The following is a 20,203-nucleotide window of genomic DNA, read 5'->3' as shown; positions in this document are numbered from 1 at the left end:
AAATAATCCTGGGCCATATTGGGTAAGTCAACCCATATCGGTGGTCACACATGCGGTAGTGAAGTAGATGAATCTGAGCCCAGTTGGTTCTTTAAATAGATATGCAGCCAGGCACAGGCACAAACAGCTCTTTGGCAAACAACATTGTTGCTAAGTTGATTTTCATTTTTCCTTTGGCACAGACAGGATTTTAAATGTGTGATGGCAACTAGAAGCTATGCATATAGGCCTCTGGAAAATTCCAAGATTGCAGGGGTGAGGCTGACTCCACACTGCTTTCCCACCAGGTGTTCCTCATCTGGATGTGAACACCTAAGTGAGGTACATGTGTACGGTGCACATGGGTGGTTCATTGCTGTAGTGCACATGCATATCTATATGAGTTCACAAGCATGGTATGAATGGGTGCTTCACAACCTGCTGGTGCACATACATAGTTCACAGGTATGCACATGGGTGTGTCACCATTCTGGTGCATATATAGGGTTGCTCACAGGTGTGCACGTGCATGTGTCACAGTTCTGGTGTATAGGCAGGGTTGCCTACAAGACCACATTTGCTTGATGACTTGAATGGAGAAATAGGAGCATTAAAACATATATTATGATGCAGAGTACAAAATTTCCATGTACTTAAGAGATGCAACAACCCCACACTAGCACAGGTCCTATAGGGAGGGAGAAAATGAAGTATAATGTGGGGTTTTAAAGAAGTTCAGACTCAGGGGCTGGAGAGATGGCTCAGTGGTTAAGAGCACTGACTTCCAGAGGTCCTGAGTTCAATTCCCAACGACCACATGGTGGCTCATAACCATCTGTAATGGGATCCAATGCCCTCTTCTGGTGTGTCTGAAGATAGCAACAGTGTACTCACAAACATAAAATTAATTAATTAATTAATTAATTAAAGGAGTTTAGGCTCATGGGCAGTGGGTATTACCCTCTTAGCTGGGGTGCTCAGCGCCACCTCAGGCATGATTCCACTTAGTCTTCTAGATAGCTTTCCTCTTCCTCTATCCCTCCCTTCTTCACTTCCGTTTCTTTTTGTTTTCCTTTTCCTTCTCTCCCTTCCTTCTAACAGGGTCTTATGTACTCCAGATTGGCCTTGAATTCACTAGGTAGCCAAAGATGACATTGAACTATTGATGTCCTGCCTCAGTCTTCCAAGTGTTGGGATGGCAGAATGCCTCACCACACCAGGCTCAGAGGGCATGTTTGACTGATAGGACTTCAGATTTTGGATTCATAGGATTGTAACAGTCTCCAAGAGTCATTCCCCAGCTGACTCTGGGAGAAAGGGATGGAGCTGAGGGTGTAGTTCAGGACTCCAGTGCTTGCCTTGAACAGGGAAAACCCGAGTGTGTGCCCAGAACCAGCATAGACAAAAGACGTTGATGTCAGAAAGGTTGTTTATAAAATTACTCCTACAAAGAGGCTGAACTCGACCACTTCTGCAGGACATTTTCAATCTGCATCTTAGGTGAAGTAAGCCAAACACTGAAGTGTAAGTCACACATGAGTCCCCTTCTCTAAGGGAATCTATGGTGTCAGCCTCACAGTGACAGAGTGGTTGGTGCTGGGGGCCTGGGAGAAGCCCAGGGAGCTGCTCTTTAAGGGTGCAAAGATAAGCATGGTGGTACACACCTTTAATCCCAGAACTTCAGAGGCAGAGGCAGGTGGATCTTTGAATTCAAGGCCATCTTGTTCTACATAGTGAGTTCCAGGACAGTCAGGACTTTATATAGAGAGACCCTGTCTCAAAAACATTAGTAATAACAATAATAATGCCAATTAAAAATAAAAGTTGCTGCACTCCATTGTCAGGAGTTGCAAGGGCTCTAGAGGTCTGTGATTGAACCTTAAACTTTGGGACTGGGTGCACCAACAGTCAGCAGAGTGTGACTGCAGTCTTAAAGATTGATGGAGACCCTATACACTGATATACGGTTAGCCGTTTAGAGAAAACAGATCTATCTTTCTATCTACCTATCCATTTATTTAGTAAATCTGTGCATACCTCTGTGAGTTTATGTGCATTGCATTCGTGCAGGAGCCAAAGGAGGCCAGATGAGAGCATTGGATCTCCTGGTACTGGAGCTGCTGCAGGTAGGTGTAAGGCACTGTGTGGGTTCTGGGAACCAAACCCAGGTCCTCTGCAAGAGTAATGAATGCTCTTAGCCATTGAGCCATTTCTCCTGCCCCGATGGTTTACTTGGATTAAGCTCTATTTTTTGTTTCTTTTGGTAGGCTGGTAAGAGGAGTGGCCATGGGGGACCCTGGACTGTCCAAGCTGCAGTTCGCCCCCTTTAATAGTGCCCTGGACGTTGGCTTCTGGCACGAACTGACCCAGAAGAAGTTGAACGAGTATCGCCTGGACGAGGCACCCAAAGACATCAAGGGCTATTACTACAATGGTAGGCAGTCCCCACCCTCCTCATCCCCATCCGCATGTTCCTGTCTGTCCTCTGTGGAAGCAGCGCCCCTTATTAGGTTGTTGCTATTGCTTTTGGAGTGCAGGGTTGGAGCCCAGAGCCCCCTGAACAGTGGACAAGCCTCCTCCAAGGGACATGCTTATCTTTTCCAGCCACAGCCTTTTAGATTCTTGAACCTTTCTTTTGTCTCAAATCACTTTAAAATTTTTCTTTTCCATCTTTTGGGAAAAAAGAGGAGTGGTGGAACTCAAGTTGTTACAGCAAACACTGCACAGCTAGCTTCCAGGGTTGGGGGTAGAAATTTCCAGGGCATCCTTTTTCTATTGGTCACAAGTCCCTTCCTGCCACTCTCTCTCAAGATCTACTGTCATCTGCATGTCATGGGTTAGCAGTCTCAGACAGGACACCTTGGGCTCAATTTTCCAATAAAAAGACATAACTAGCCATAGATGTTTTTGCCATGATAACTGCCAGTCTGCCTTGTCTCTGAGATGTGAAAATGCTTCCATGCAGGTGACTCTGCCGGCCTCCCCACCCGCTTGACATTGGAGTTCAGTGCTTTTGACATGTGAGTATTGATTTGTGTAGAGTCCAAAGGACCCTGCTTACTCTGGGCGAGGAATGAACATTTTCTTCAGGTGGGCCTCTAAGCAGCCAAGAAGCTCCCATGAAGTGCTGCAGCTGAAGTCTGTCTGCTACGGTTGATTATTAGGGGAAAGATGAGTCTTTTTAAGAACCTGCCATGTGCCTGATGCTGTCTAGATTGACTGGTCCTCAGATAGCAGTTCTCCAGATCATTATAGAATATTTCATGATTCTTTCTTAGCACCTATTTGTTCTAAAGATTTGTTCCTTTTTATTTGTTTTTTATATATGAGTGTTTGCCTGCATGTATGTTTGTGCTCCACATGTATGCAGTAAAAAAAAAAAAAAAAAAAAAAAAAAAGAAGAGGACATTGAATCCCCTGGAACTGGAGTTACAGATGGGTGTGAGATGCTACATGGGCGCTGGGAATCAGACGTGGGCCCTCTACAGGGATGTAGCGGGAACTCTTAAACTGCTGAATCATTGTTGTAGCCCTTTAAAAAACATTTCAAATTACATTTTGTTTATTATTGTATGTGTATGAGCATGGGTGTATGCATGTACCACACACATGTGTCGAGGTCAAAGGACAACTTGTAGGAGGCTGTTCTCTCTGTTCGCACCATGTTAGCTCTGGTGACTGAATGTAAGTGGTTAGTACAGGCAGCAAGTACCTTTATCCTCTAGGCTATCTCACTGCACCGCCCTTTTATTAACTCTCTCAAAATATTAATGTACTTTATCCCCTTCAAGTTGCGGATTTAAAAAGCACAACAGAAGTGCAGAACAGTGTTAGTATTTATATCTATAAAATACCTGCTGGTGGGTTTTTTCTTTCAGAGCCTTCTTTTCTTTAAAACAATGTGTATGTGGCTGTCAGTGTGTATATATACATACACCTGCATACAGTACCCACGGAGGACAGAACAGGGCATCAGATCTCCTGAAATTGGAGTGACAAATGTCTGTGAGCCACCCTGTGGGCTCTGGGACTCAAAATTGTGTCCTCTGCAAAAACAGCCAATGCTCTTACCTGCCCTCCAGCCCCACCCTTCACAGCTTTCTCTCCCCATTATTCCTAGCTACTAAAAACGAATTAAATCCTAGTCATTCCTGGTGGGAGCCTAGTCATGTGGTCAAGCGTAGCTTGTCTCTGTCTGGTGTTGCCAGGAGCCATCCTGGCAGTGTCTGTGTTCTTGAAAATAGCTTCCGTCCCTCAGAGCAGGGCTCTGTGGTGGTTTGTGCACACCTGAGATATTGGGACACATTGGACAAAGCCCCGTCTTACACTGTGCTTCATCCCAGAATTCCATAGTGTTACATAATGCAAGAAGCCTGATGAGTGAAGGCTATGCCTCTTCTTCAGGCCCAAATTAGCCCTGTCTGATTTCTCTCTCTTCAAGACTTTCTTCAATGCCTTCATCTGGCCTCGATAAGGAATGTTCTTTTAGTAGAAAGGCATGATGATAGGCAGGCTATGATGTGATGACTCATGGCTCTCAAGGGAAGACTCTGGCCACTGTTGCTCTCCCCCGCAGCCAACCAAGGCTTGACATTTAAGGCTTACTGGTGACATTTAGCAGAGCCATCATTACTCATGGGCCCCTCCCCTCCACCTGTCCTAGATTGATATCTCTTTCCACCAGGCCCCCTTTGTGCCCAAACATGGAAAGATTTGAAAGGACACTGGAGATGTCTGACACATGTGCTGTCCTCAGAATGATGAGTAATAAACCCTTCTCTCTTCAAGTTCCACATAACAACAACATAAAGGGTTAATGGCAGGAATATTTCTTTTTAAAAATGTTTGAGTGCTTTGCCTGACTGATGTATATGTGTACCACATACGTGCTTGGTACCTAGGGAACTCAAAAGAGGACACAGATTCCCTGCAACTGAAGTTATAGATGCTTGTAACTGGTGCAGGGAACTAAATTCCAGTCCCGTAGAGAGCAGCCAGTGTTCCTAACCACTGGGCCATCTCTCCTACAGCAGGAATATTTTCTTTAACATCAGTACTATCCAGATTTCAGGCTGACCACTTAGAAGAATCGATCCATCTTCAACTTTTATCCCTCGAATTCCTGGGGCTGGGGGCCCTCGAGGAACTGTATTGGGTGAACCATGTGCTGGTGCCCTGGATTGACAGTAGTCTAGGCATCCTGCATTTTATCCAGATGATGCAGCAGCTGTGTGCCGAGCTGTGCAGTGTGGGTGTGCTGGGACACGTGGGGAAAGATGTATTCCTGGCTTCCAGATTATGTGTGGCCATTCTTGAAAATGTGCTGAGGTACTAGCTCTAGCAGGAACATGGGAACTGCTGCCAACCCAGAGTTTGTGGCCTGGAGCCAGCACAGGGGCTATGGCTTGAGTCCACCACAGCACACTCTGCTCTGTCTGTGATTGCGTGACCCCCCAGGTGTCCAAGTTTGCTTTCTATTACTGTGCTAAACTGCATGGCTGGAGACAGCGGGAAGAAAGGGTTCGTTTCGTCTTACAGCTGCAGTCCCATCATGAAGGGAAGACAAGGCAGAGACCTGGGGGCAGGAAGAGAAGCAGAGGCCATGGGGGAATGCTGCTGACTGCCTTGTTCTCCATGGCCCACGGGTGGTACTGCCCATGGACTAAGTCCTCCCACATGACCCAGCAAAGAGAAAATGCCACATAGACATTCCTACAGGCCAATCTGATGGGGGCAAATCTTCAGATGAGGTTTTTTTTCTGGATAACTGGCTTGTTTCACGTGGACATGAACTAACCATCATGCCCGGCAGTTTTCATGAGCTCGAAGAGGGAGTTACTGCTAGAATTCAGGCCCTTTGCAGTTGCTGGTCCAGCTAGTTCCTCCCCACTTTTACTATGGAAAAGATTAAAGATGAACTTTCTTTGAGAAAATTAGGAGCTGCCGCTGGGAGCTCAGGGCACAGAGGCTATCCAGGCAGAGCCTGCTTGCTGTGCTTGAGCAAGGGCCAGTGAATCACTGGTCTACTTTTGACCCAGTCAGTGGCATCAGGTTTATCGTAACCCTGTGCTTTGTTCAGAGCCCCAGCTGTGCCGGGTAACCACCGTGTTTCTCTTGTGTCTTAGGAGCGCCCCGACGCCTGCCCGCTGCTGCCCGGCCATGGGAACCCTGCACAACACCAACACACTTGAGGCTTTTAAGACTGCAGACAAGAAGCTCCTTCTGGAGCAGTCAGCCAATGAGGTTAGCTTGACAGCCACAGTGGCTTCGTTGTATTTCCAAGGTCCAGGCAAGTTCACCGTGTCTTCTCAGTCACAGGGGTGTGTCACAAATAGCCTATAAGAGATACACAGAGGCGCTGGTGAGTTTGAGGTTCTTATGTTTTGTTTTTCTTTTTAACCAGGGAAAATTCCCCCACTGTATTTGTATTCTATGAGTCAGTTTAGTAAAGGACCTTCCACAAGCTACACTAACAATACCCGTTAGTATACAAGACAGGGAATCACGAGAGACGATTCTTCTCTGTATGAGTCCAAGTGGTCATCCCACTCACAGTGAATACAGTTACATCTCACCGCATGAAGGAAAAAATCCTGACTTTGACCACTGACCAGGCTCAGACTTTTTCTGGGGTCCCCCAGCCAGCTCATCAGAAGTGGGGTCTACTCTTCCATGGTCCAGAACCTCCAGGGTGGTAAAGTCTGCTTATTTTCCTCTCACACCTGCATGTGGGACATGTTATTGTTGCCAGCATTTGCTGTGGCTTTCATAGCAACATACAGTTTAGCAACTGACCTTTGAGCATCTTGTGACCAGCTGGTGACAGCCCAGGTTTCACCCACAGACATAGGACTAGCCTCGTGTCCTTACACAGAGACCATGCTCCTTTCCTCATCTCTCAAGGTGAGAGGTTCTCTAAATAGAGCTTTGGGAAAGCTTTGCTGGAGGGATGGGTGTGGTGCTGTAGGGATGGGTGTGGTGCTGTAGGGATGGGTGTGGTGCTGTAGGGATGGGTGTGGTGCTGTAGGGATGGGTGTGGTGCTGTAGGGATGGGTGTGGTGCTGTAGGGATGTGTGTGGTGGTACAATCCTTTGGTCCCAGCACTCAGGCACACACAGGGAGGGAAACTGTTGAGTTTGAAGCCAGCCTGTTTAGAGCATTTCAAACCAGACAGGGCAACATGGCTGGAGGTGGGGGAGGAAGAAAGAAAGACAAGCTGTGTATTTAGTTCAAATTAGTCATTTCAGGCTCCCTTCCTCCCCTCAGTTCCTACTTCTTGACAGGTCAGGTGTCCTCTCAGGAACTCTCTGTGCTTGTGTGACAGGAGTCCTGCCTGGAACTGAACCTGTACTTTTTTTTTTTCTGTAACACGACATGCATGATACCCAGCAGACAATAGTAAATCCCTTCAGATGGGCATCTCGAATGTGTGAGTGTCTACTTGCCTCCCTGTGCTGAGGGCCCTGAGGGAAGGCGAGGTCCTCTCAGGGATGGATAATGATGGAGTAAGGCTGGTAGAGAGGCAGTGTGAAGTAGCAGGAAGAGCTAATGAACCACTTCAGCATCTGAGAGCAGTGGCAGGCTAGAGGGAAGAAGAGCTGAGCTGAGAAGCTCGGCAAGGGGCTGGACAGAGAGAGCAGCAGCCTGACCTAACACCTCTCATCCTTCTGGCAGATCTGGGAAGCCATAAAGTCAGGTGCTGCTCTCGAAAACCCCATGCTCCTCAACAAGTTTCTGCTCTTGACCTTCGCGGTAAGTAAATGACTGGAAACTGAACAGCCCTGACTCAGCCCCACAGACCTACAGGAGGCTCTCCTCTTGTTTCTAAGCTGATCTCTGGGAGGATGTGCTAAAGAAAAGCTCTCTGACTAGTGCATGCTGGGACCTATGAGCAGTGCAGGACCAGTCTGTGCCTCTTGGTCACCGTACACCCCTGCATTTCTCAAATATGGTGACCCAACAACTCCTGCCATTCAGCATAGGACAAAGCAGACTCAGGGAAGAGAGGCTTCATTGTTGCCAGATAATGTCTGTTAAATAGGATCCTACAGCCAGGTGTGGTGAAACACACCTGTGATTCTAGTGTTCATGAGATGGAGACAGAGGGGTATGCACAAGTTTGAAGCCAGCCTTGTATATGTAGTGAATTTCAGGTAAACTACATAGCAACACTCTGTCTGAAAAACAAGCAAAGGAAAAACAAGTTAAGTACCCAGCTTGCTTTCAGGCCCAGCATGTCACTCTGTTTGCTGTCACTACAACAAAACTTAGAAGGTGCAGTAGTTTCAGAAACATTGGTCTATAGTCTCTTGGCTTTACTGTGTTTGGTCCTGTGGTTGCAGAGAATATCACGATGGGAGCATGGGGCAGGAATTATTTACTTCATAGTGCCTGGAAAGCAATGAGAGAGCCAGGAAGGGGCTAGGTGCCCAGTGTCCCCTTTAAAGGCATGGCCTTAGTGGGTTAATTTCATCCTATTAATCCCCATTCCCCTAAATCACCCCCCCTAAAGGCCTAACTGGCTCTCAGCTCCATCCTGGGGACCAAGATTTTAACATACATGCCCCTGAAAACACCCCAGGGGCAGAACTCCACATTGCAGAGAGGAAAGGAGCTTCTGGGTAGAGGCCATTATACCACCTGTCTTTGATGTACACGCAATGGTTAATCAAGAGAGAACGAAAACTTCAGTATGCAAGGCTTGACTTATGCAAATGTTAAGTGCAGCCTCACGGAAGTAGGGATGAAATCACAGCTGCCAGCTAATTGAAACCCCAGGGCCTGCCTTCCCTGTATGCTCACATACAACCCCAGAGTGGAGAAAGTTGTCTGTGTATGTGGATTCTGTAAAACAATGCTGTGTCTGTCAAGTGGACATTCTGTAGACTTTGGCTTCCATCAGGATCAGATTCCTGTCCCTAGTGAGACATCACTTCCACGACCAGTGGCCACGTTGACCTTTGCTCCTACTGGTTTGCGTGTGTGCTTCTAGGCATAGTAAGGTCCCTGTGTGGTAAGTATGTTACTTTGCCACAGCCACAGGCCCTGGAGATCAATCTCCTTCCACACATTTGATCTATTTATTTACTGAGTAAAGTCGAGTATGTTAAGAAAATGTTTTCATATAGACTTAAGCATATACACTGGGAGAAAGGCACCACATTCCTTACTTTTAACTGAGTCTTGTTTCTCCGAATGCCTTTGCGTCATTTCCTTCCAGGCAGGTGAGGCTGACAGGGCATAAACTTCAGGGAACCCAACTGTCATTAACTATGGGGGGCACATTTTCTAGTGAGTTATGGTGGTTCTAGTGAGAAGGAGGTTCCAGGGCTCTGTCAGGTTACCAGGTGCAGCTTGGATATCAATCATTTGTCTGCTTATGAGTTCCTTGGTAGGATAGATTTAAATATTGCTAAAGGTATCAGAGCTTGCTACTTGAGCACAAGTACCTTTTTATACTAAGAGTTCTTGTTAATTAAACATTAATCCATTTTTCTATACCAAAAATTCTAATTGATAATTTCAGCTTAATGAGAAAAGAACATCAATTCTCATTAAACATTTAAGCAGTTTCCTGGAGTCAGTGGATATCTGCCTTGCTGTCCCTTTTTGCAAAGTGTCCTTACCCAGACTGTATCAGTCAATCAGTCAGTCAATCAATCAGTCAATCAATAAAAAGTCCTTTAAAGTATTCAGACACAAAAGGCTTTATGTTTAATTCGTCCAAGATCCTTTGTATCATGAAAAAATAAAAAAGCACAGTCTAAGAAATCAAGCTTCTGCTTCTGGAGATGAGTGTTCGATAAGCTGGCTGGTTGTGTGCTGCCCGCATCTTGAATTGCTTAACCTTTTGCTGAAGATCAGCTGTGACAAGTCACTTAAGCACAGGGGAAAGCAGGCTCCCAGGCCTTCAGCTTTCCTTTCTGTGGTTCTCAGGCCTCACAGGGCCAGGCCTGTCATTAACTTCAATTGACAGTTTGCTTTGCCACTGGGAAAAGGGAGTCTCTTTCTTTAGTTTGTCAGTTAGGGGCCGAGTCGGGCACTGTAATTATGAGGCTCTCGTCTGGAACTGCATTGCATACATATTTATATTTTAAAAGCAGTTCAGTGACTCCCTCTCTGTGAAAACTGCACCAGGCATGTCCACAGAGGATGGCTTGGTGTGTGCAAAGGTCACGAGAGTGGGGACTTGGACCATTCTGCTCTGAGGAACACAGTTTCTTCTTGGAAAATTAAAATGTTCAAGAATTGTCAGGGGTTTAGCCATGTCAAACAAACAAAAGAAAAATCTCACAAAATTGTATATGTAAATGTGATACATTTATGCATTTTGAATTACGTTTTGATAAAAGAGGCCTCTAGGAGCTGGGAAATGGCTCGGACCTGAGTTCAGAGCTCAGGACCACATAAAAGCCAAGTGGGGGTGGCAGCCACCTATAATCCCAGACATGGAGGGCAAAGAAGCTGTCTAGTCAGGTTGCCTCCTCAGTGAGCTTTGGTTTAAGTGAGAGACCCTGCCTGCTACTCTGCTGTAGTATTTAAGGGGGAAAGAAGAAAATTGATAGCAAACTCAGCCTCCACATGTGTGCATGTGTTGCACCTTGTACATACACACATGTGCCAACAGGCATGAGAATATACACACATATATGCATATGTAGCACACTTATTCATATGCAAAAGCAAAAACCAAAATCTAAATTAATTTCACAGGACAGCTCTGCAGTTCTCAGACTTAGCAAGACTCAGGCTAAAGAGCTGCATCAAAGCCCTCTTCAGATGAGTGAAGAGGCTGTCCAGGACCCACAGAGCTTGGATTCTATGAGAGACTCAGGTCCTAATGCCACGGGAATTTGAGGCCAGAGCCCTGGGGCTGAGTGGGAGGTCAGTTTAGAACAGCTCAGAAACTTTCCCTGCAGGCGGGGAAAGGCCAGCTGCTCCCAGCATGATGCCACCTTAAGTCAGTACTTGGGGTCTCCTTTCACTCAGACTGACAACCACAGACTCACTATCTCTGCTATGTGGAAGGCCAGCTGATAGCTAGGACGGAGGCTTAGTCATTGTAGTGTAGAGTGCCTTGTTTTGTCATGTGCACAGTAGGCATTTAATAGTTGCTGATTTACACTTGACCAGGAAGATATTTTGGAAAGCAGCATCAAACCGGAAATATCCTTATCTGAAAGTCAGAAATGTTCCCAGATCAGGACTGAATATTGACATGGTAATAAAATGGAAAATTCCACACTTAAAATGCTGCTGTACTAAAAACTCTGCACAAAATTTCTTGCGGGTCATAAAGATGGGATGTATATCGCACACAAATGAATTTCCTGTTTAGGCTTAGGTCCCATTTACAAGTTATTTCAGGGTGTATATGCAAATAGTCTGAAATCTGAAAAAAATTGCAAAATCTGAGCCATGAAGAGAATGCCAAGCCTTTGGTGGAAAGGTTCCCTCTGGTGGGTAAAGGAGACTGGGTAGCACCCCTTTCTCAGGACTGAAGAGCGCAGCTGTGCTTTTTGGTGGGGTCTCCATGGGAACCTTCTGTACAATGGGGTGAGATGCTTCCTCGTCATTTAGCAAGAAGGGTATCTCTTTCCTGAAGCATGCAGGAGTGCAGGCCTCTAGCCTCTGAGTGAAACAGTCTGTTATGAGATGACATAGACAGGAAGCCTGAGGTCCAGACAGAAATTGTGAGTCAGCCTGCCTCCTCTCTCTCTCTCTCTCTCTCTCTCTCTCTCTCTCTCTCTCTCTCTCTCTCTCTCTGTCTCTCGGAAACAATCGGAGCATACTTAGTGCATATCAGCTTTTTAATGCATCTGCTTTTCTAGTGGTGGTTTTTGAAGCTGGATCTTACATAACCCAGGCGGACCTCTAACTTGCTATATAACTAAGGATGTCCTCCCTTTACCTCTAGGATGCTGGGATTACAGGCATGCACCACTGCTCCTGGCTTAATATATCCCATTAACAGATGTGTGGTGCTTTAATTCATGGGACCAATGTTATATACAACTTTGTTCTGATTTCTTTACCCTAGGACCTAAAGAAGTACCACTTCTACTACTGGTTTTGCTGCCCTGCCCTCTGTCTTCCTGAGAGCATCCCTCTAATCCGGGGACCTGTGGGCTTGGATCAAAGGCTTTCACCAAAACAGGTATCAGCAAGTCAAACAAATGCAGATAAAGTGGTCTGACTGTGAGAGCAGGTGCGTGACTGATCCGGAAGATGGAGAAAAGGCACCGGGGAGCCCTCCAGGTGGCTGGGGACTGGTGCTTACTAAGTGCAGATAAGGTCATCCTGAAGAGGGGAGCCGCTGTCCTCCAGGTGGCTCATGGAATTTGGGGAAATGCTAAGCCCACTGGGAGGAATTGCAGGAACATTTGGAAGACTGAGAATTTACCAAAGAGTGTTTTTTTTTTTCAGTCTGGGGAAGACAAAGCCACAGCCTTGAGTCTGTGGAGCAAGCACAGGCCCTTCCCTCCCCTCCCCTCAGACCAAATGGCAAAACCTCTTCTCTGGAACAGACGTGCAGGTCTAGTCCTTCCTTCAAGGAGGCTGTTAGAGATTAGTCCCAAGAACAATTAGGTCAGGCTGGCAGAATGCACACCGAGCTGGAGATTTCTGATTGTTTATGAGTTCCAGAGGTCTGTCAGTCATTAACATGCAGAACTGAATCGGCGGAGATTTAAAGGCAGGGTGGGGGTGGGGAAAGGACTCAGCAGTTAAGAGTGCTTAGTGCTCTGGCCTTGGACCCAGGTTCCTATCCTAGCACCTACATGGCAGCTAACCATATAGAACTCCAGCTCCAGGGGTCCAGTGCCCCTCTTCTGGCCACCTGGTACACTATATGCATGTAATATACAGACATACATGTACAAACATACTCACATAAAAGAAAAATAAATAAGCCTTTTTTTTAAACAAAAGATTTAAAATTTATAACAAATGCACGGTTGTAGTTTTCTGCAAAGAATTTACTAAGACATGTCCTAATTTGAGGTAATACATTCTAGCTGGAGATTTCATTCATGTTTAAGAAGGATTAAAGTTCTCAGATCATCTGAGGAGGGCCCAACCTTGTAAACATACTATCAAAAGAAAAAAAAAAATCATAGGTCTTGGACCGGAGAGATGGCTCAGTGGCTAATGCACTGTTCTTGCTAAGGACCTACACCACCCCTACTCCAGTTTCAGGGGATCTGATGCTCTCTTCAGGCCTCCATGGGCATTGCAGGTACCTGGTACATACATAAGAGCAAAACACTCATACACGTAAAGCAAAAATAAATAATAAGAAAATGTCAAGACCTCATGGATTCTTCCCTCTAAGTGGGGCATGTGAATTATGTCATAAAAACTATAGAAGAAGATAAATTTTCTCCCTGGATGGACCATGCTAACTTGAGGTAATACATTGCAGAGGAATGCTTGGTTACCTCCATAAACCTCTGTGACTGACGTTTAGACAGCCATCGTTTTTCCCATTAAGTGCCCCTTTGTATGAAGGCATAGCACAGGGAAGTGTTGTAGAAAGGTTAAGAGGTGCTGACAGTCAGCACTTGAGTAATCGTGTGTTCCAAGCTGGCGCTTGGTCTGGTCTTCAGCTCAGAGCTGCATTTCCCAGAGGTGCCTTCCCCTTCACTGTTTTCAGATCCAGGCCCTGGAGCATGCCTACGATGACCTGTGTCGAACTGAAGGCGTCACAGCCCTGCCATACTTCTTATTCAAGTACGATGACGACACCGTGCTGGTCTCCTTGCTCAAACACTACAGTGATTTCTTCCAAGGTCAAAGGACAAAGGTCAGAGCCTGTGGGTATGATTTTGCTACACAGTTAATAAAATTTGAAGTTCATGTTATAATAGACCACCATCGATTTGAAACTTAAACTTTCTTAGCTCTCCACAGTATGTTCTAGGATGTTTCCTTCTCTGTCCTCTCCTACCCCCATTGTTTCAGTTCCTTCTTGCTCTCTAGCTAGCTCACCCCTAGTTCTCTCACAGGTTGGTGGTTCGGACTCCTTGATTCTGTTAGGTAGATGAAAAGATCTTCTCTCCCTCTGGATATGCTGCACATCCATGTTCAGCTACCCAGCACCACCACTGAAGTTTGCCTTCCTCCTGGGCAATCTTCTTGCTTCCATCAACTAAAGAGTCATCCTCAGACTGCCCAGGTCACTTGGTCCTCCAATGGGCAGAGCCTAGAGGGCTCTTCCTCCTGGTCCCAGTACCTTTCTGCCTATCCTCCACTAGTCTTCCCATAAACCATTGCTCTAACTAAGCTTGCTTACTATCCTCCAGACTCTACCTCCCCATCACCATTACCCAATCAAACACACCTAAGATCTCTTTTTGTCTGTTTTTACGTGTAGTATCATCTTCCAGTCAGCATCCTACAATACTCAGTCCTTAGTAGTTCCTCTCCCACTGCAGAGCATCCTTATAGGTCTCTCCACCAACCTTCCACAAGGGATTTCAGAACCCCAAAATCTCATAATAAATCTGTGAAATGGTGTCTCATTGCACCCCTTATGCAAGAAATGATACTGCAGTCACTCTGTGCCCATGGCAGCTTCCAAGAACCCTGCTCCCTCTGCCTTCCCATCTCTATATTGCTCAGGTCAGCCCGCCTCTGCCTGACCCTGGTATTTTATATAGACCTGGCTCTGATGCTCCCTCAGGGCTGGCACATGCCAGCTCTGTGACCCTGAGGAAGCAGAGTGGCCTTCCCTTGCTTTGGTATTTCTGTCAAATACCACAGGGCTGCTCTTTCTATGATTTGGTGACATCTATACATGCTAATGTGAATAAAAGGTTCAGCACAAAAGTCAGGTGTGGTAGCGCTCACCTGTAATCCCAGCACTCAGAGGCAGAGACAGGTCGACCTCTGTGAGTTCAAGACCAGTCTGGTCTACAGAGTAAATATCAAGATAGCGACAGCTATGTAGAGAAACCTTGTCTCAAAAAACAAACAAAACCCCCAAACAAATAATGATCAGTGCATAGGGGACATTCATCATGTAGCAGGCCCCCAGTATATACCAGGCACTTGATACATACCCACTTCTTTTCCTCCTTGTGTTTTCTTCCCCGTATTCCCCAGCATATTCTAAGAGTGTACAGATCTTGAGTCTCTGAACTTCTCTGCAGGAGAAGACCAAGGACATATGTAGCCAGGACCATTGGCCTCCACTTGCTTAGAACTGTACCAGCATTAGATAAGGTCAGGTCTCAGGAGTGCCAGCATCACTCAGCACATGTGCTCACTGCCTCCTTGTGGACCAGAACTTCAGAGATGCTGTTCTCACAGAACTCAGAGTCCTGTAGGGCAGAAGAGGCACCAGCATGAAAAGCTAATGGAAACTGAAGGACGAAAACAGAAGGCCCAAAGAAATGAGACATTGACATGCAGATTGGCTACCTATGCTAGTGCATATTCTAGAAAATGTCACAGCAGCTGTGCACACGGGAGTCCTCCAGCCTGTGGTCTTGAGTGCACCCATTCAACCTCCATATGCTTTCTCCAACCCGTGGCCACATCCCTGCCACATTCCTGCAGCCCCTCCAGACCTGCTGTCTTCAGGATAAAGTTGAAATGTCCTACCCTAGCTGTGCCTCATCTCCCATTGCCCCCCAAGGTGAAACCTATGCTCTGCCTACAACATGCCCCCTAAACACCATGGGTTTGGTCTGTCCTTTGGAGGGTCCTTCCCTTTGCCTCTCTCCTGTCACTGGCTGATGCCTTACTCACCTGATTCAAAAGTGATAGCTGTCTCAGTGTGCTGTTTCCTGTCCTCATCTGGGGTCCAGCTGCAGCCTCCTCCCTACCCCTTGAGCACTAACTCAATGCCGATCCCCTGGCCCGGGTCCCAGTCAGCCCACAAACACTGCACAACAGCCATGCTGTTCCCCTCCTGTGGACTCCATATTTACTGCAATCTGGGTGCTCCAGAGGCAGCCCCTGGTAAAGGTGGAAAAGGGAAAAGGCCATCATGACCTGGTGCCATCCTAGCAGGCTTCCCAAGAAACGCACTTGCACATGTACACGCACCAAATGATTTGTGAAGAATCTAGATGAGATTAGGCACTCTTGCTTTTACTACCTTAGCCGTAGTTTGCTGTTTAGATAATTCCAGCTTTTCTTGTGTATTATTTGTAGCATGGTGTTTCCATGAGAGATTGAACCTATTCTAAGAACAGATTCTATTCATTATTGCAGTGTGAGCTCCTGAGGTGTGTTCTCCCTTCAGTGGTGCTCTGTTCCCTACCAGCAAATCACACCTGCCTCCAGCTTCTCCTCTTTGAGCGCTCTCTCTCTCTCTCTCTCTCTCTCTCTCTCTCTCTCTCTCTCTCTCTCTTCTTCTTCTTCTTCTTCTTCTTCTTCTTCTTCTTCTTCTTCTTCCTTCTTCCTTCCTCCTCCCCCTTCCTCCTCCTCCTCCTCCTTCTTCATACTCACAATGGAACCTAGAACAACTACCCATTCTAGGCAAGCTCACTCTGGCTGAGCTCCACCCCAGCTCCACCTCCCTTTCCCAGATGCATTTTAATCCAGAAGTAGCTCTTCGTGAGCCTCCTTGTGTTCATGGGAAAGATGGAGAAGTGTTACGATCCTCCAGATGTCTGTCCTGGGTGACATCCATATGCCCATGACTCAGTAACCATTTCCTTCTCATGACACACTTGACTGTCTTAAGCCTGAACTCACCATGGCACCCCACCACCAGCTGCTGTTTATCCATGCTGAACTCCGGACCTCCCTATAGAACAATACCACCCTGCCCCACATCCCCTTTAGAAAGTGTGTAATAGACTATCTTTACTATTTTTGGCAGCTAGCTTCATATTTCGTTACTGTTTAGATTATTTTTATGTATGAATTCTTCCTTCCCTACTCACCTCATGCATCTTGAGTTATTTCTAAAGAAAAGCTCTTTAATAAGGAATTGCTAAGTTACAGGCACTTGTGAGCTGCCCAACATGGGTGCTGGGAACCATACTTTGGTCCATGTTTGTGTTCTCAACCATTGAGCCATATCTGCAGCCCTGAGATTAAACATTTATAGAAGCACTGTATGTATGTGTCTGTGTGATGGAATTGGGCAGGGCACACTTGTGGAGGTCAGCAGACATCTTGCAAGAGTCCGTTCTCTTCCCACACCGTGGATTCCGGGAAACAAACCAACTACACAAAGTTGTCCAGAGAGCATTTTTATCCTCTGATCCATCTCGGCACCCTCAGACATTTTATGGTTTGTAGTCAGTGGTGTTAACTGCTGGCCCTCGAGGTGGAGTCACCAAATTTTGTAGTGTTTGCTTAATTTCTCTACATTGAGATTCCCACCATGGATTATTTTAAGATACAAACATGGATGGGGCTGGAGAGATGGCTCAGTGATTAAGAGTACTGACTGCTCTTCCAGAGGTGGCTCACAACCATCTGTAATGAGATCTGATGCTCTCTTCTGGTGTGTCTGAAGACAGCTACAGTGTACTTACAATAAATAAATAAATAAATAAATAAATAAATAAATAAATAAATAAATAAATAAATCTTTAAAAAAAAAAAGATACAAATATGGAGGCATAGAACCCCAAGTGGAGAGAGGTGATTAGGCCAGTCTCTCACAAGCCTGTTGGAGCCATGTCATTATTGCTAGTGCTAGTGACCACTGCCCCATACTGTTGCTTTCCCTCCCACTATGTGCTTCTCCAGCATCAGGTTTGGAAATTGCCTTCATTTAAGTTCTTATTTCCTACAAGAAATAAGAAAGAAGTGTTGATTTCAACTGGACGGAGTTGATCCGTAGTAGCTGCGTTGCTATGGAACGCCATCCCTTCCAGCCAGTTCTTGTGATGTGTGGAGAGCAGCCAGTCTCAGTGTCCCACCACCTGTCCACAGAGAAAGCTCTGCTCATCTTCCTCCGACACAGTTATCAAAGAGTGGAAGGCGCTTTGCAATTTCAGCAAGTTTCCCGTGTAGTTCTCAGGCTTCTCTCAGCTGCTGGCTGGGCCTGCTCTTCACTCAGCCAGCACTTAGTGTTAGCTTTGTGTCTTTGTTACTGCCTGTGACCTTGAAGTGCACTTAAGACTTGCATTTTCTTCCCTGTGCTTTTAGGAGTGAGCCTCCTGTTCATTGCCTGGGGTATCAAGTGTTTAAGAATTAGAGGCAGCCATTTGTGTGGGTCCTCACAGGAAACCCTTCAGCTGAAGATGGTCAGCTTGACTCGTGCCCTCTTGGTTCTCTGTTGTAGTTTTCAACAGTTTGCTTCATGGACAGCTGCCAGGCCCGAGCTGTGCCACTCCACTGAACCGGCAGGCTCTCAGCAAAGCAGAAAGGAACACTTATTTATAAACCTTCAAGGCAGTCTTGCTTATAAATTGCGTTTTGCTGCTTTGTCATAAAAGGAAGTGATTTGGCCAAGTTACTTTTGTGGCAAAGCCAGGTTTAGAACCCAGGACTCCTAGTCAGAGTGTTTTCTATTCTTAAGCTGGTTTACCTAGCACTGCCTGGTATCATTTCTGCTGTGACTAAGGTTCCAAGTTTTAGTTCCTGAAACACCAAGAGACTCCAGAATTACCTTCAAATCCTTAAAGAAAGATTAAATGCTACTTAATACTTAGCCCCATGTCAGATGAGTTCTGTGATCTCCTGTGTGGTGCATGTCTGCCCCCTGCATGCCTATCTCCATAGGAAAGCCCTTTCCAGCATTTTTCAGGCTAACACTACCCCCTCTCTTTGTGGTTACATGGCAGATGTTCCTCTTTAACCAGTCACCCCTGTTCTATCTAGCTCATCTTAGGTCAGGGTGTTCTAAGAAACTGACTCCTTATCCCCTTCATACCCAGAAATGCACCTCTTCCCTGAAGCTGGGCATCTGCTGCAGCGTGGGGTATACACATAGTACTCTAATGTACTCCAGGCATTGGTTTCAGCTCTACCTCCATGGACGACAACACTTAAGACCCGGAGAGTGTTGATCAGTTGGCTCTTCTTTGTCGGCTATAAAAGGGCCTGGGACTTAAGGATGGGGGCAGTTTGTGGCGACGAGCAGAACTGGACCTGAAGATGGGGGCAGTCTGTGGTGATGGAACTGACCAGTTGTGGGAGATGACTGCAGCTGAGGGTGTCCATGACGTTGCTGTTGTTACTGCTTCTTATTGGGTGATAGCCCCACTCTCATTTGGTGCTGAATGCAGGCGAGAATTGCTTGAGAGATGGGAGAATTAAAGCTCAGGGCCGTTAAGTTGATTGCCAAAGGCACAGAGGAGCGAGCAATGCAGGACACTCTACATGGGCCCACTTTTTTTTGAAGTCACACTTGTCAGTTGAAACTCAGATCTCCAGAGGAATGCTATTTCCTGGGTAGAAACTGAGGCTCTTCCTAAATACCTCTTGAATGGCTCTTAGATCCTGTGGGGCTGAGCCTCAGTGGGTGCTGTCCTGTCCCCTAGCTGTGATTCCTTTTTTCTCTGTGATGTCATCCACAATTCTCCACATCTGAAAATGGGCCTTTGAAACAAAATAAGTCAGCAACCTGCCTTTTCTCTGCCTCCTCCTTTCCTCACAACCCCGCCTTGCCCCCACTTCTTTCCTCTTTCCCTCCTTCCTCTCCTTCCGTCCTTCTGTTTTGGTGCTAGAGTCTGTCTGTAGCCAACTATGACCTTGAGCTTCTGATCCTCCTGAATGCTAGGATTATAGGTGGGCACCACCACTCTGAATTATGTGGTGCTGTGGATTGAACCAAGGGCTTCTTGTATGCTAGACAAGCATTCTGATACTTGTCCCCAGCCCCTCGACCCTTTTATTTTGGAGGCAAGGAAGAAATGTTCTTTGGGTCTTCCAATCAGTTAGCTGCAGAGAGAGCACACACCTGCTGACAGGGCCAGTGCTCTCCTCTTGTGTAAGCCACTGCCTGAATGTAAGCCATTCCGGTATTATGAAATGAGGGAAGCTACTTTCTCTCCTCTCCCCCTTCCTTGCTGCATAAAGGGAAACATTCAAAGGAGGGGCAGGTGGCAGTGTGGCAGGCAGCCAGAACAGAATAGCTCAAGGAGACGCCTGTAATTCAGATCTCAGAGCCCTCTTGCTTGCCAGACCCCCATCTCCTCCTCAGTCAGAGAATGCCAGCGTTAAGACTGACAGCCAGTGAATGCCAAGAATGGACAGTGAAGGAAGTGGAGCTCGGCGAGCTGTGCTGTGATTCTGCATGTGAGCGTCTGGT

At 46.4% G+C, this 20,203-nt stretch overlaps 1 protein-coding gene across 2 annotated transcripts in view; it reads left to right on the top strand.

Moving 5' to 3' along the window:
* The first annotated feature begins 2,251 nt into the window (after window positions 1–2,251).
* Atg7 (autophagy related 7) overlaps window positions 2,252–20,203 on the top strand; it is a 177,504-nt gene continuing 159,552 nt past the window's right edge. For both annotated transcript variants that reach the window (XM_032905890.1, XM_032905891.1), the window contains exons 1-6: window positions 2,252–2,413; window positions 2,945–2,999; window positions 6,105–6,222; window positions 7,654–7,731; window positions 12,020–12,136; window positions 13,634–13,783. In XM_032905890.1, the coding sequence (XP_032761781.1) occupies window positions 2,266–2,413; window positions 2,945–2,999; window positions 6,105–6,222; window positions 7,654–7,731; window positions 12,020–12,136; window positions 13,634–13,783 (666 nt within the window). In that variant the 5' untranslated portion in view covers window positions 2,252–2,265. The remainder of the gene's footprint in view (window positions 2,414–2,944; window positions 3,000–6,104; window positions 6,223–7,653; window positions 7,732–12,019; window positions 12,137–13,633; window positions 13,784–20,203) is intronic.

This window comes from Rattus rattus, chromosome 6 (genome assembly GCF_011064425.1).
Source record: "Rattus rattus isolate New Zealand chromosome 6, Rrattus_CSIRO_v1, whole genome shotgun sequence".
Classification (NCBI taxonomy): domain Eukaryota; kingdom Metazoa; phylum Chordata; class Mammalia; order Rodentia; family Muridae; genus Rattus; species Rattus rattus.
The sequence above is the reverse complement of the archived record's forward strand: the minus strand, read 5'-3'. Positions and strand labels throughout refer to the sequence as shown.